The sequence below is a fragment of the Ahaetulla prasina genome, chromosome 1 (assembly GCF_028640845.1).
Source record: "Ahaetulla prasina isolate Xishuangbanna chromosome 1, ASM2864084v1, whole genome shotgun sequence".
In the NCBI taxonomy this organism is placed as follows: Eukaryota; Metazoa; Chordata; class Lepidosauria; order Squamata; family Colubridae; genus Ahaetulla; species Ahaetulla prasina.
The window spans coordinates 372082009-372097528 of record NC_080539.1 but is presented as its reverse complement, the minus strand read 5'-3'; the positions used below and the strand labels follow the sequence as shown (position 1 = coordinate 372097528).

General features: G+C 48.6%; 1 protein-coding gene across 1 annotated transcript; it reads left to right on the top strand.

Annotated features, from left to right (window-relative positions):
- The first annotated feature begins 7792 nt into the window (after nt 1–7792).
- Nucleotides 7793–10164, top strand: FEM1A (fem-1 homolog A). Its single transcript, XM_058163599.1, has one exon. It carries the CDS (start codon nt 7899–7901, stop codon nt 9876–9878), a length of 1980 nt encoding a protein of 659 aa, XP_058019582.1. The 5' UTR covers nt 7793–7898; the 3' UTR covers nt 9879–10164.
- The last annotated feature ends 5356 nt before the right edge of the window (nt 10165–15520 follow it).

Here is a 15520-nt window from a genome sequence, read left to right as displayed (position 1 = left end):
TTGGATATGAAAAAATAATAACAATAATAAAAAAGATGTGCTAATGTTTTTATTGAAAACTTGTGTATATGGCCTCCTCCCTCATTGTCAAACACTGGGCAGCTTACAATTGAAAATAAAATAATGTCTACAGATGCCCAAGATACTTCAATCAATCAGAATAGAGCTGGAAAGGACCCTGGAGGTCTTCTAGTCCAGCCCCTTCCTCAAGCAGGAGACCCTATCCCATTTCAGACAAGTGGCTGTCCAGTCTCTTCTTAAAAATCTTCAGTGACGGAGCACCCACAACTTCTGGTGGCAAGCTGTTCCACTGGTTAATTGTCCTCACTGTTAGGAAATTTCTCCTTAGTTCCAGATTGCTTCTCTCCTTGATTGGTTTCCAACCGTTGCTTCTTGTCCTGCCTTCAGGTTCTTTGGAGAATAGCTGGACCCGGGGTGAAATCTAAAAATTTTCCCTACCGGTTCTGTGAGCGTGGCTTAATTGGTGGGTGTGGCTTGGTGGTCAGATGACTGGGTGGGTGTGGCCAATAACAATAAATAATAAAAATAATAAACAAAGTATAAAAAACAATAAGAGGTACCAAAAACCAACTTTCACACTTTACACACACACACACCACAACACAACTGACTCACACACATTTTTTTTTTAATTTGTATTTATATCCCGCTCTTCTCCGAAGACTCAGGGCGGCTTACACTATGTCAAGCAATAGTCTTCATCCATTTGTATATTATATACAAAGTCAACTTTTATTGCCCCCAACAATCTGGGTCCTCATTTTACCTACCTTATAAAGGATGGAAGGCTGAGTCAACCTTGGGCCTGGTGGGACTTGAACCTGCAGTAATTGCAAGCAGCTGCCGTTAATAACAGACTGTCTTACCAGTCTGAGCCACCAATGTAATGTAAATGTAAAAGCAGCTGCACTTCACACTTCACACAGCCACAAAAAGCTCAAAAACCAACTTACACACACACAACACAACTGACACACACACAGACACACACAAAATGCCACATACAGCTTTCTGAGATTTTGTGCGTTTGTGTAGTTAGAGTGAAACACTACAGAAACACACCAAATCTCAGAAAGCTGCACAAATATTTTATTTTATTATTTTATTATTTTATTTTATTTTATTTTATTTTATTTTATTTTATTACTTTATTTTATTTTATTTTATTTTATTTTATTTTATTTTATTTTATTTTATTTTATTTTATTTTATTTTATTTTATTTTATTTTATTTTATTTTATTATTTTATTTTATTTTATTTTATTTTATTTTATTTTATTATTTTATTTTATTTTATTTTATTTTATTTTATTTTATTTTATTTTATTTTATTTTATTTTATTTTATTTTATTTTATTTTATTTTATTTTATTGTGGACTTCAATTCCCAGAGTTCCTCAGCCAGCAAAGCCAGCCAGCATTAGTTGATCAGCGAGGAAATAGATTAGCTAAGCGATTGATTCTGTCTGGCTGAAACTGAAACTGCTTTCGGGCTGGAAAAAAAGCCATGCGTTCATCAGTAATCAGGTAAGTGCCTTAGAATTTCTACTCTTACTTGTAGAAAACATGTTTTCTACAAGTAAGAGTACAAGCAAGGTTCTGCTGATGAGGAACTCAGGTGAGATTGCCAGAGGAGACTTTTTTTTTTTTTTAAGTTTAAAGGCTCTGCCGATCTCAACTGAGGGGCGGGATCCTCAAAGGCTTTTTTTTACTTTTAAAGGCATGTTTCGGCTGAAGCAAAACCGGCTTTTAAAAGTAAAAAATAAAAACCCTCTGCTGATGGTGCAGCTCAGCAGAGGCAGGGGGGCGGGGCCAGGGATTTTTGCTACTGGTCCTCTGAACCAGCAGCCGCCATCGCTAACTGATCCCGCGAGCCGGTCTGAACCGGGAGCATTTCACCCCTGGCTGGACCCCCTCTTCTTTGGGGCAGCCCCTCAACTTCTGGAATACTGATATCATGTCACCCCTAGTCCTTTTCTCTAGACTAGACATACCCAATTCCTGCAACCATTTTTCATGTTTTTGTCTCCAGCCCTTTAATCGTTTTAGTTTCCCTTCTTTGCACTTTTTCCAAAAACAATAAAAGCAATAATCCCCAAAATAGGGGGGGAAATGAATATTGTTCCAGTTGGTTTTGACAGTTAGCGACCATGTAAATAGATATTACGGATTCAGGATTTTATTTCAATCCATTACTTTATTCTATTTTATTTATTATGCCGCCCATCCTTTCCTCCCTCCCTCCGTCTGTCTACAGGTAGTCCTCCACTTACGACCACAACATTTCTGTTGCTAGGAGAGACATTTATTAAGTGAGTTTTCCCCCATTTTACAACCTTTTTTTTGCCACCGTTGTTAAGTGAATCTGACTTCCCCATGAACATAACTCATAAACACAAGCATCTGGATTTTGATCCTGTGACCATGGGGATTCTGCAACGGGTATGGAGCGTGAAAACAGTCATGTCGTATTTTTTTCAATAGAGTTGTAACTTCGAACGGTCACTAAACAAATTGTTGTAATTTGAGGACTTGTAAATATTCCAACCTCAGTCTCGGGTTCGTTTCCAGAGGCAGAGCAAATCTAGGCTGTAAATATTGGGATTGCCAGTAGAGGGCAGACAAAGGTGGGATATTTGGGGTGTGTTTCTGCTGCCCTCTAACGGCCAGCCAGGTTAATTGCACCCAAAGGTCAGTGTGTGTGCGTATATATATATCTATTTTTGTTAGATTCGGGCAATAACGAGGCAGGAGACCAGATGAGTAACAACAGCTCTTTACTATATGGTGAACCCAGCAACCGCAAATGGTAAAAACCCCTCCTTATATACAGTTCAGCTGGAGGCTATCAGCCAATTAGCAACGTGCTATTTCCCGCTCTATTTTCCCTCCAAAACCCTTAAAGATACATTACACTCCTCCCCTCCCAGAAAACTTTTTACCCCTATTTACATAAAATGAATAATTATTTTTCAACGTAGTCACGTAGGTACGCAGGGCGTCTCCTAACTCTTTCGGACCTGCGCAGTTCATTTTCTGGGAGTGAGTCAAGCTGGCCGGAGGGACTGTTCGTTCCTCTCAGCTCCTCCTCCAGGCCATCCGGCCTTGGATTACTTGCAGAGTCGTTCCTGCTTTCCTTCGGAGGGACCGGTTGGTGTCGCTGGAACTCAGATAAGTCCTGCGGTTCGCTCGGGTTTGAGTTAGCTGTGGATTCAATTATTGGATAGTCAGGGCCTGTTTCGTCTGTTTCTAGACTGGTGGCTATTCTTTTCTTAACTGGTCTATGTGGCGTTTCCAAACCCGCCATCCTCTATTTCTCGAGATATGATTTGGGCCCGGTTGTTTCTAGGATTGTTCCTTTTTCCAGTTTGGGCCTTCACCATAATTGTGTGCCCATACGGAACTCCCTACTGTCAATTCTCTTGTTATGGCCGGTGTTGTTTTGTACCCGTCTGGTGTGTAGTTCGGGTTTAACCGGTCTAACGGGCATCTAAGCTTTCTCCCCATCAGTAGCTCTGCTGGGCTGCGCCAGTCGCTACACAAGGGGTTCTGTGTTGTACCGCTAAGAAGGTGTCAATTTTAATTGCCAATCCCGGGTCTGATTCTGGACAATGCCTCTTTGCGCTCCGGACAAACGCTCTGCAAGGCCGTTCGTCGCAGGGTGGAAAGGCGCCGAGAGGACATGTCGGATGCCCTCCTCCGCCAAGTACCCTCAAAAGGGTCGCCGTGAACTGTGGCCCGTTGTCTGAAACGAGTGTGTCTGGTAACCCGTGTGTTACAAAAGGTGCCGCAGGACTGAAATTACAGCCTCTGCGGTCATGGATTTCATTAGAATGATTTCCAGCCATTTGGAAAATGCGTCTACCACCACTAAGAATGTTTGGCCGTGGAACGGGCCGGCAAAGTCGATATGGATTCGGGACCATGGGCCCTGGGGTTTCTCCCACTCTCGGATTGGGGCCGTTGGTGGTAGTGGTCTGGATTCCTGGCATGCTTGGCATTTCCCAACCCTATCGCTAATCTCCATGTCCATCAAGGGCCACCACACATAGCTCCTGGCTAAACCCTTCATTCTCACGATCCCAGGATGGCCTTCGTGCAGAAGTTCCAGAACTTTTTTCCGCAATTTCTCTGGGACCACCACTCTATCCCCCCAGAGCAGACACCCCCCTTGCACCGACAATTCCCCGCGCTTTTTTACAAATTCCCTAAAACGCTCACCCGGCGCAGCGGGCCATCCTCTTTGCACCCAACCCATTACAGTCCTTAATGTAATGTCCTTGTAAGAAGCCCGAGCCACCTCCTTGGAAGTGACTGGACCAGAGTCCAAAGAGTCAATTAACAAGACGGGTGTGCCCGGAGTGGGGTCTTCGATAGTCGCTGGTAAAGGGCATCTGCTCAAGGCGTCTGCATGCCCTAACTCCTTTCCTGGCCGATGTAGCAGTTTGTAAGAATATGCAGCCAGAAAGATAGTCCATCGGGTCAATCTGGGCGAAAGTGCCACGGGCGTTGGGCGGTCGCCCGCCAGCAACCCTAGCAAGGGTCTATGGTCTGTGACGATTTCGAAGTCGCGACCGAAAACATATTCATGGAACTTCTTTACCCCGGAGACTATGGCCAAGGCTTCCCTATCCAACTGACTATAGTTCCTTTCAGCCGAGGACATTGTTCGGGAGTAAAACGCTATAGGGGCTTCTGTGCCATTTGGCAGCCTGTGGCTGAGCACAGCCCCACCCTGTAGGGGATGCATCACAAACTAGCACCAATGGTAGTGTGCTATTGTATTGTATCAATAGGCTATCGCTAGACAGGAGGTTTTTTATTGCTTCGAATGCTCTAGCTTCTGCCTTTCCCCAAGACCATGCAGCATTTTTTCCTAGTAATTTGTGTAGCGGCTCGGCTATGGTAGCCTTGTTTTTTAAAAAAACCGCGTAAAAATTTACCAGACCCAAAAACGCCTGCAACTCTGTTTTGTTTTGGGGTGCTGGGGCCTTTCTGATTGCCCTAACCTTGCTCTCAGTGGGGTGGATCCCCTCCCTGTCTATCCGGTAGCCCAGGAATTCTACGGATCCTACCCCGATCTGGCACTTGTTTAATTTGACTTTTAAACCGGTGGACCGGAAAATACTTAAATCTTTTCTCAGTCGCACCCCAAGTTCTTCCATATTGTCGGCGGATACCAGTACGTCATCAAAGTACGGTACCACCCCGGGGAGGCCCTGCAGAAGCCGCTCCATTAAATTTTGAAATAATCCTGGTGCCACACTGACCCCAAATTGTAACCTGGTGCATTTGAAAGCACCCCTGTGCGTTACGATTGTTTGAGCTTCGGCCGTGCTGCTATCTACGGGTAACTGCTGATAGGCTTGGGCCAAATCTAGTTTAGCAAAAACCTGCCCCTGCCCTAACGAGTGTAGCAAGTGTTGTACCACAGGGACGGGGTAAGCGCTTTTTTGCAAAGCTTTGTTTAGCGTCGCCTTGTAATCGGCGCAAATCCTGACTGACCCGTCTGGTTTCACTGGGGTGACTATTGGCGTCTCCCACTTCGCATGATCGACTGGCACTAGTATCCCCTGGCTTACTAGTTTGTCCAGTTCCCGGTCAATCTTGGGCTTCAGGGCGAAGGGAACCCTCCTAGCCTTTAAACGGATAGGGGCAACTTGAGGGTCTAGATTGAAGGAGATAGGGGTCCCCTTGTACTTGCCCAGGCAGTCTTTGAAAACGTCCTCGAACTCCTTCATGAGTTCGTCCTTGAGGTCGACTTCATTTCGAAGACTCGGTCACTCCCATGCCCAATGCCCGAACCAGTCTAGTCCCAACAAACTCGGCAGAGTCCCATCGACGATGGTGATGGGCAGAGTTTTTCGAACTGTCCATACTTGACGTGGACGGTCGTCGCCTCGGACAGGGATCCTGTTCCCTTGATAGTCCTGCACTCGTAGCTTCTGTGGCCGCAGTTTGCGTTTCGCGATAGCCGGCAAGTTTTTTTCTAAGTTGCTCCAGGACATGATCGTAATTGAAGATCCAGTGTCCACTTCCATTCGGCACGGCACTCCTTCGATGAGTGTTTTAACAAAGATTTTTTTTTCTAGGCGTGTTGATGCCTGGCCCACTCTCACGGCGGTCTGATTCAACTTCGCGCCTTTTTTCCCTTGACCAATCCCGGGCCGTTTCGCGGTTCCCGCGCTTTGATTGGTCGGTTTGAATTTTTGGCGGGAAGGTTGGGGCGCTCGGCAGGCTTTCGCGATGTGCCCTTTTTTTTCACATCGCCGACACGTGGCATCCTTAAATTTGCAATGTTGCCGTTGGTGTTGGCCCCCGCAACTCGCGCATTCGCCCCGGTCTTCCCTCTCCGGCCTCCCGGTGTGGAAGACTTCTTCCTCTTCCTCCTCTTCCGACTCGGCCTGGACTTCCTCGTTGTGGACCGGGGTTGTTTTCGCTGCCGCCCCTGGCGCGACCGGCTTTTGTAGTGTTTCTGCCGCTTGGGTAGACATCTCGTGAGCCCTTGCCTCGTCCAGGGCGATTGCGAGCGTTAGGTTGCTTCTGGACAGCAGCCGCCGCAAACGGATGTCCCTGACCCCGCAAATTAGTTGGTCGAGCAACGCGTCTTCCAAGTCTCGGTACTCACAATGGTTCGCGGCTTTCCTCAGTGCTGCCATGTACACACTGATGGACTCGCCCTCTTGCTGCATGCGCTGCCTTAATTCGAACCGTTGAACGAACTTGGAAGGCGTTGGTGCATAGTGGGCTTTCAAAACGGTCTGCAGAGTTTGCCACGGTACCGCCTGTACCGGCGTTGGCTCAGAAAGCGATTCCGCGGTGTCGACAACCTCGGGACCGCAGTGACTCAGGAAGTACGCCCGTTTCCTGTTGTCCGAGACTCCTTGGAGCTCGTTGGCTTCGAGGAAACACTCGAAGCGAGCCATGTATGACCCCCATTTTTCTTTGGCTGGGTCGAATGGCGCTGGCGGTGTATAGCTGGACATCGTTGCTAACCGTCCTTATTTTGCTGGGTTCGTTCCTGGTGCTCTTTTGCCTCGAGATCCCACCTTCGTCGTCAGTGTTAGATTCAGGCAATAACGAGGCAGGAGACCAGATGAGTAACAACAGCTCTTTACTATATGGTGAACCCAGCAACCGCAAACGGTAAAAACCCCTCCTTATACACAGTTCAGCTGGAGGCTATCAGCCAATTAGCAACGTGCTATTTCCCGCTCTATTTTCCCTCCAAAACCCTTAAAGATACATTACAATTTTCATTTGTGCCCCTCTAAGAATCTAATTTGGGGCGGAAAATTCACATGTACAATATTATTGGATGGTCTGTAATCGTTAGCCTGGAGGTGACACGTATTTTTTAAAATCACAAATATATATTTTTAATTAGAAAGTGAGCGCATCCACCGGCAGGCTGAAGTAAACAAACTCCATTTCCCAGAAGCCAGCTCACTTACTCCAATGCGCGTTCCCACAAGCCTCTGCTTCCTCCAACCCCTTTCTGGGAAACGGAGTTTCCGTCCTGGTGTGAAGCCCAGCCGCCTCTAGGCAAAGCCCTCGCTTCTTCGAACTACCCTTCCCGAAAGCCCTCGCGGCCAACCCTTCTTTTCCCCCCTCCCTCCCCCAGCCTCCCGTTCGCCTTCTCTTCGCCGACTCCCTTCCCTGAGCTTCTTGGGAAACGTAGTTGACGAGCGGCCCTGCCGGCTTCGAACGCGGGCCGCCCAGACTACCAGTCCCGGCGTGCCATTCGCCCGGCGGGAAGGCCGGCCATTTTGTTTTCGCCTCAAAGAGGGCTCAAGATGGCGGCGCCGGTATCTGAGGGGACGAGCGGCCTGTCGTCGCGGGCCGTCCCGGGGAGGCCTTGGTAGTCTCGGCCGTCATGGACCTGCGCCTGGCCGTGTACAACGCGGCCCGGGAGGGGAAGCTGAAGCTGCTGCAGAAGCTGCTGGGCGGCCGCGGCCGGGAGGAGCGTCAGCGTCTGGCGGCGGGCCCGGGCGGGGCGGAAGGCCCGCCGTTGCTGATCGCTTCCCGCCACGGTCACCGCGAGGTGGTGGAGTACCTGGTGGACCACTGCGGCGCGCGGGTGGGCGCGGGCGGGTCGGTGCGCTTCGACGGGGAGACCATCGAAGGGGCCCCGCCGTTGTGGGCCGCCGCCGCCGCCGGGCACCTGCCGGTGGTGCGGAGCCTGCTGGAGCGCGGCGCCTGCGTCAACCAGACCACGCTGACCAACTCGACGCCGCTGCGGGCGGCCTGCTTCGACGGGCACCTGGCCGTGGTGCGTTACCTGGTGGGCCAGTGCGGCGCCGACCTGGAGGTGGCCAACCGCCACGGCCACACCTGCCTGATGATCGCCTGCTACAAGGGCCACGCCGACATCGCCCGCTACCTGCTGGAGAAGGGAGCCGAGGTCAACCGACGCAGCCTGAAGGGCAACACGGCCCTGCACGACTGCGCCGAATCCGGCAGCTTGGAGATCCTCCGCCTGCTGTTGGCGCGACGGGCGCGGATGGAGCGGGACGGCTACGCCATGACCCCGCTGCTGGCCGCCAGCGTCACCGGCCACGCCAACATCGTGGAGTTCCTCATCCGGGGGGCGCTGGAGGAACCCCAAAGCCGGGACGCTGCCGCCTCCGAGGAGGTGGAGGAGGAGGAGGAGGAGACGGAAGATCGGCAAGGAGAGGAAGAGGAGGAGGAAGAGGAGACGGGCGAATCCCGCGTCTACTGCACCCGAGAGGCCGCGGTGGAGGGGCTGGAGCTGCTGGGCGCCACCATGGTGGACAAGAAGCGCGACCTGCTAGGCGCCCTGAAGCACTGGCGCCGGGCGATGGAGCTGCGTCTCCGAGGGGGCGAGGGTCTCTCCAAACCGGAGCCTCGGCAGCGGGTGCTGGCTTACGACTACGCCCAAGAAGTGAGCAGCATGGAGGAGCTGGAATCGCTCATCACGGATCCGGATGAGATGAGGATGCAGGCCTTGTTGATCCGAGAACGTGTCCTGGGACCGTCTCACCCGGATACCTCGTATTATATCCGCTACCGGGGGGCCGTCTACGCCGATTCGGGCAACTTTGAGCGGTGCATTAACCTGTGGAAGTACGCCTTGGAAATGCAGCAGGGCAACCTGGAGCCCTTGAGCCCGATGACGGCCAGCAGCTTCCTCTCCTTCGCCGAACTCTTCTCGTACGTCCTGCAGGACCACTCGAAGGGCGCCTTAGGGACTCAGCTGGGTTTCTCTGACCTCATGGTGGTTTTGAGCAAAGGGGTCCGCGAGGTTGAGAGGGCCCTCCAGCACCGGAAAGACCCAGTGGCGGACGCTTCCCAGTTCACCAAAGCCCTGGCCATCATCCTCCACTTGGTCTTTTTGCTGGAAAAAGTGGAGTGCTCGCCCGAGCAAGAGCATCAGAAACGCCAAACCATCTACCGCTTGCTGAAGTGTCACCCCCGAGGCAAGAACGGCTTCACCCCGTTGCACATGGCGGTGGACAAGGACACAACCACAGTGGGCCGCTACCCAGTGGGGAAATTCCCCTCCCTCCACGTGGTGAACCTCCTGCTGGAGTGCGGGGCTGACCCAGACAGTCGGGATTATGATAACAACACCCCGTTGCATGTGGCTGCCCGGAACAATTGCCCCCTCATCATGAGCGCCCTAATGGAAGCCGGAGCTCATATGGATGCGACCAATGCTTTCAAACAGACGGCCTACGAGCTCCTTGACGAGAAGCAGCTCACCAGGGCCATGATGCAGCCTTTTAATTACATCACCTTACAGTGCCTTGCGGCCCGAGCGCTGGATAAACACAAGATCCCTTATAAGGGTTTCATCCCTGAAGAGTTGGAAGCCTTCATTGAGCTGCATTAGCCAAGAAGGACTCTACTCCCTACTGGTCTCTTCCTAGACCTCTTGCAGCTGGCAGGGAGAGGACTTAGATTCGTGGTCTTCCTGGGGTCTGGATTTTAAAAGCTTTGGTTTGCACTTGGCCAGCTTATGTGGTCTCTGTCTTTCTTCTGTCCAGCCCCTGACATGAAGAAGACATCTTTTGCCCAAATGCGCAAGTGGACTCGCTCTCTGAGATCTTTTTAAGTCGACGACAGGCTCAACTGCAGTGTTTCTCAACTTTGGCCACTTTAAGATGGGTGGACTTCAACTCCCAGAATTCTGGGAGTTGAAGTCCACTCATCTTACAGGGTTGATGATCACTGCTTTACTCCTCTATGGGTCTGTCCCAAATCTGTCTTTGAAAGTCCCCCTCAAATTTTTCTCCCTGGCCTTCCAGACAAAGCCAAGGAGTTGAATTTAATCCCCTTCTCATTTTACATTAATTTACTCCCCTTTTGGGACATTGTCCCCCCCCCAAAAAAAGTTGGCTAGATTCAGCTTGCTGGAACTTTGCCAGGAACCCCAAGAAAACCTTCAGGGCTGACCCATTGCTTCAGAGTTCCTCCAACCTTTTCTCAGCCCGCCCCATCTTCTTTGCGTTCCTCTGAGAAGTGGGAAAATAGAGAGGGGGGTTGGATCTGATTTCGTGACTGGCCCCACAGTGGCCGTGTGCAAGAGAGATGAATGTTTTGCATGGGCTGCTTTCAGCTTTGCACGTTGGTTGAGCTTTTTCAGTTCTCCCGTTTTGCACCCTTCCTTTTCGAAGACGTAAGAATGGGCTAAGGCAAATCCACCAAGTCTTAACAATGTTCTTTTGATCAGCTAAACCTCGTAACTTAAGGGGGCGTTGGGTGAGAAGGGGACAGTCTTCATTTTGAGCAGCAGGCTATTTGCTTCTTTGCATGGTTGATCCAAGCTGGGTGCAGTGAGGTTTGGTTTTTTGGTGTCTTCTTCCTCCCCTCCCCCCCCCTCCAGATTTCAGTTCTTGCTTCAATCGTCTCTTAACGTTGGCTCAGATTTTGAGAGCTGTTTTCAAAGCTGGTGGTAATAATTGCATTTTTATTGGGCTGCTGGTTTTTCTTGTCAGCGGAGTGAGCCCTGCGCTGTAGGCAGACCAGGCTGTACAAGGTTCCCCAGATTGTGAAATTTAATCCAGCCATTTAGTTTTTGTCACCAGAAAAGAGAAACGGTATCGATTTTTGACCCAATCACTGGCAAAAAAAACACCTGTTCTTTTACATCAGAGGTCTCCAAACACGACCACTTTAAGATTGGTGCACCAATTCCCAGAATTCCTCAAGCCACCATGCTGGCTGAGGAATTCTGGGAGTTGAAGTCCACCAGTCTTAAAGCTGCCAAGTTTGGAGACACACACACACACCCCGATTTATCTCTTCCTGGCTTGGATGTCCCCAGTTTTCCTGGAAGGGCTTAAGAACCGGAGGTGATTGGGTGATATTTCATTGTCCGAAATTATCTCTAATTATCTCTCCGTAAAGGTTAAGGGACAAATGCTTATTAAAATCTCCCAGAAGCCAAAGAAAATGTGAAATAGAAACCTATTTTGCACTGTGGGCCTGTCCAGGCCTACTTCCAATTAAAAATCGTGCCTAATAACCCACCAAATCGAGCAGAGGTGAGTTAAATGCTTACACTGTGGCTTTCCAGTTTTCTTCACATGTCCCCTCCTCACCTTAACTCTTCAGGGCAGGTGGGCATGGAAAACCAGAAATTTATTCATCCCTGCAAGAAGTGGGTTGCAGCTTGAATTCTTAGTATTAGTCGCTTCACCCCCTCGACTTGGTTATCAAGCGGTGATTTTTATTATTATTATTATTATTATTATTGTTATTATTATTATTATTATTATGTAAAGGGCAGAAATGGATGTCGAAGGATAGATGAATAGGTCCCAAACACACACCCTTACTCAGAGTTGATTCTCTTAGGTGTGTCCTGTAAATTCTATGCAGGCTGGGTACTTGAGGTTGTAGCTGCATTAGGCAAGTGGAAAATGGTGGCAAGGTGGGTGAGTGGGTGCGATGGATGGAGGAATGGAGGGACGCACAGACAGATAAACATGACTTGAAGGGATTGAGAAGGCCCGTTGTTTGTGTTTGAATCTTGAAGGACCTTTCTTGTCCCTTCTCTCAGCATCTACCTCACTTAACCAACAGATGTTTGGAGCGGTTGTAAGGTGGCCGTGGCTGTTGATGGCTGCATGACTTCTGGACCATCTTAACTCTTCATAGTAGCGGGACAGGTGAAGGTCAGAGGAGGCTAAAGTAAAGGAGGCCAACAGGGTGCTGTAATCATCGTTGGTGCTTGCTTATGTCCAGATAGACTTTTTTTCAGATCAAACAAAACCCATCCCGGGTTATTTGGAACCGTTTCGAAGAGCCTTTCTCGGCGTCAGGAACTTTTAAGAAAGGTGGACTTTTGCAGGGCTGACTGGCTGAGGAATTCTGGGAGTTGGAAGTTCACCCTTCTTAAAAATTCCTGGAGTTGGGAAACACCTCCCCTCTCTCCTCCCCCCCCCTCCCCCGTTAATCTGATAATCACTCTCTCTGGGGTGATTGGAGGCATCATTGCAATCCGATGGCATCCATAGTTTTAAGAGATTGGGATTCTCTTTGAATCCATCTCTAATTTTGTTCTGCTTTGAAGCAAAAAGGGGGGACGGGACAGTATCAGGTGATGTCGGAGGGTGCTAAAAGATGTTATTTTGTTTTTCTCTTGGACATCAAAGGAGCAAACCCCCCACCCCCACCCTAAAAGCTTTGGATTCCTAGTTTGGGCCGGTGGAGTGGCAAATGGCCAATATTTGGTGCTTGTATGCGGATGTGTTTGGAGACCAGGCAGTAATTTTGGAGAGCCATTTCTGCACCTTCACACAGCGCAGGGATAACAAGATGCAGAGGTCTTAAATTGCCTTGCATAGTTTTTCAGCCTCTACAGCTTTAAGAGGATTGGACTTCAACTCCCATAATTGGGAGTTGAACTGTGCTGGCTAGGGAATTCTGGGAGTTGAAATCCAAACATCTTAAAAGCTGCAGAGGTTGAGAAACTGCTGCTTTAGAGGCTCAAGAGAACTATAGAAACCTCAGGTTTTTTTTCTTTCCTCCATGGATTTTGCAGCTTTGCGTTCTTGCAGTGTTAAAAGCAAAACAACAGAATATTAGCGGGCAAAGCAAAGGAAGTTTCAGGTTGCCGTTTTCTTTTTTCTTTTGGGTTTTGTTGCAAAGAATGGAGTTGATTTGGCAATCGTGGCAAGAAAAAAAATTCCACAAGCAGCGTATGCTACACTTGAGAGCCAACCTTCCTAACTTGAAGTAAATAAAGTTATACTGACAGTGAAAATCAAGAAGCTAATGTCATGCTGCTAAAAAATACACAACTGTGTCTCTGACTCTTCTTGTTAGTTTTCATACGGGCGTGTGGCTGGAGGTGTTTGTTTTAATAAACAGATAGTCCTCCACTTAACAACCATTTGAGTCTGGAATTACGGTCATAAGTCATGCCGGTCATTCTGTAGGTCGTTCCACATGACTTCACCTGATTTTCTCCCCTTTTTTATAAGAGAATGCGGCAGTCATAAAGCAAACGGGGCAATCGTTAAGCAAATCCATTATACACGATGGGTGGTTTTTAGCTGGAGACAATGGTTTTTGCCCCAAAATTTTACAAATTGTGGGACTGCGGGACACTGTAAATGCCAGCCAGTTCCCAAGCACCCAAAATGTGATTATGGGAGGGGTCATTAGAATTTCAAATCTGGGTTGTAAGTAACTGGGGAAGTCCGCTGTAACTACGAGCAGTCATAAGTCGAGGACTACCTATATATGGTGACATTTTTGAGCCTGAGAAAGACACCTGCATTTCTTCAGAGTTTGGCATTTATGAAAGAAAGAAAAAAGGAGTTACAAATGGAAGAATCTTGTAGCAGGATCAGATCCTATGGGGCTACGTCATGTAATCCACCGATGATGTTACCTAGGTTGGCAATGAAATGCCTGCAAGAAAGAAAAAAAACCAGTTCTGAACTCTCAAGGAGCCCACGTTCAACCTTGAGCTACTAATACCCCACACTTCCTTCTGGCACTGATGATGCTACCTAGCTGGGTCATGAAACGCATGCAAGAAAAACAACCTGGCTCAGAGAGCACTGAGGAATCCCACAGCGAAATTCTCCCCATATGAGAATCTGTGGGGTTTCGGTTGAATACCTGGTAGCTTAGCTGCTGCCTAAAACAAGTGATATTCTGTTTACCAGGCAGTTATGATATTTATCAATATGATCTGCCCCTTAAATTTAACTTTACAAGCAAAAGGAGGAGTCCCTCGTTCTGCTAATCCCCACTTATGCATCGATTCAGAGCTTACTGGTATTTACCACTGGTCAAACGGGTCCAAAGTTTTAGACCAGGGGAGTCCAACCTTGGCAACTTTTAAGACCTGTGGACTTCAACTCCCAGAATTCCCCAGCCTTAAAAGTTGCTCAGGTTGGATGCCTCTGCTTTAGATGCTACCCTGAATATCAAATAGCTAGTAGGTGCAATCAATCTGCCAGTTTGTGGGGTGGGGGGCGCAGAAAAGGCAAGGTGGCCCCTGTGGCATTGCAGCCTAAGCCCCACGTTTTTATAAATGCTTGAAGACTTAATGGATCCAGTTCGGAAAGGCATTAAGAAGAGAGGAAAGGTAGCCCACACTCCGGTCTCTACCCGACCCCAAAGCTCTCTTCCAAAGAAGGACCCCTAATTCCCCTGCAGCGCCGAAAGAAATAATTCCCTAATTCCTGTTGATAAATAAGTACACCACTTTGCTCCCGAGTGGATGCATTTAAAAGACAAGACAGTGTGTCATCTTGTTTAATGCCTCTATTCCAGACCGGAAAAAAGTACTAGGAGTTGAAGTGGTCTTGAGTGGTCAGATCGGATAAAATGCAGAAAGAAGGGAGGAATTGGGGCTGGGGAGTTTTAGCATTGCAATCTGCAGTTCCCGGCTTCTCCAGGGACAGTGGAAGTGAAAATAGAATGTTGACGTGGAAGTGAAAATAGAGAGAATGTTGACGTGCGCACACACCCATGTTCCTGACACACACACACACACACACACACCGTCCTCCCTCCCCCCACCTGCGCAACTTGATGTGTGGATTTCAATTTCAACTTTCATATTTCAACTTCAGGCTCTTATCTTACCGGTACGGTAGTATTTACCACTGGTAAAATATCCAAAGTTTTAGACAGGAATGTCCAACCTTGCAACTTTAAGACCAGTGGACTTCAACTCCCAGAATTCCTCAGCCAGCCAAGCTGGGGAATTCTGGGAGTTGAAGCCCACGTATCTTAGCTATCTTAATTGTTAGGATTCAGCATTGCCTGGAATTTTAAAAAGCTCTTGATTACTATGCCTTGTCTTAAGCCGTGGCTTAAACCTGGTTGTGTAGAGTTAAGCCACAATTCAGTTCAGACACACCAAGCCGTAAATAAGATCACAGTGACTCTTTGCCCCTTAAACCGAAATCAAACCAGGCTCCTTTGAATTTGCAACATGAGCCAAGTCGTTTTCAAAGGCCCACATGTATTGCGCAGATGTCATGCAGCCTAAAGCAATTGTACACA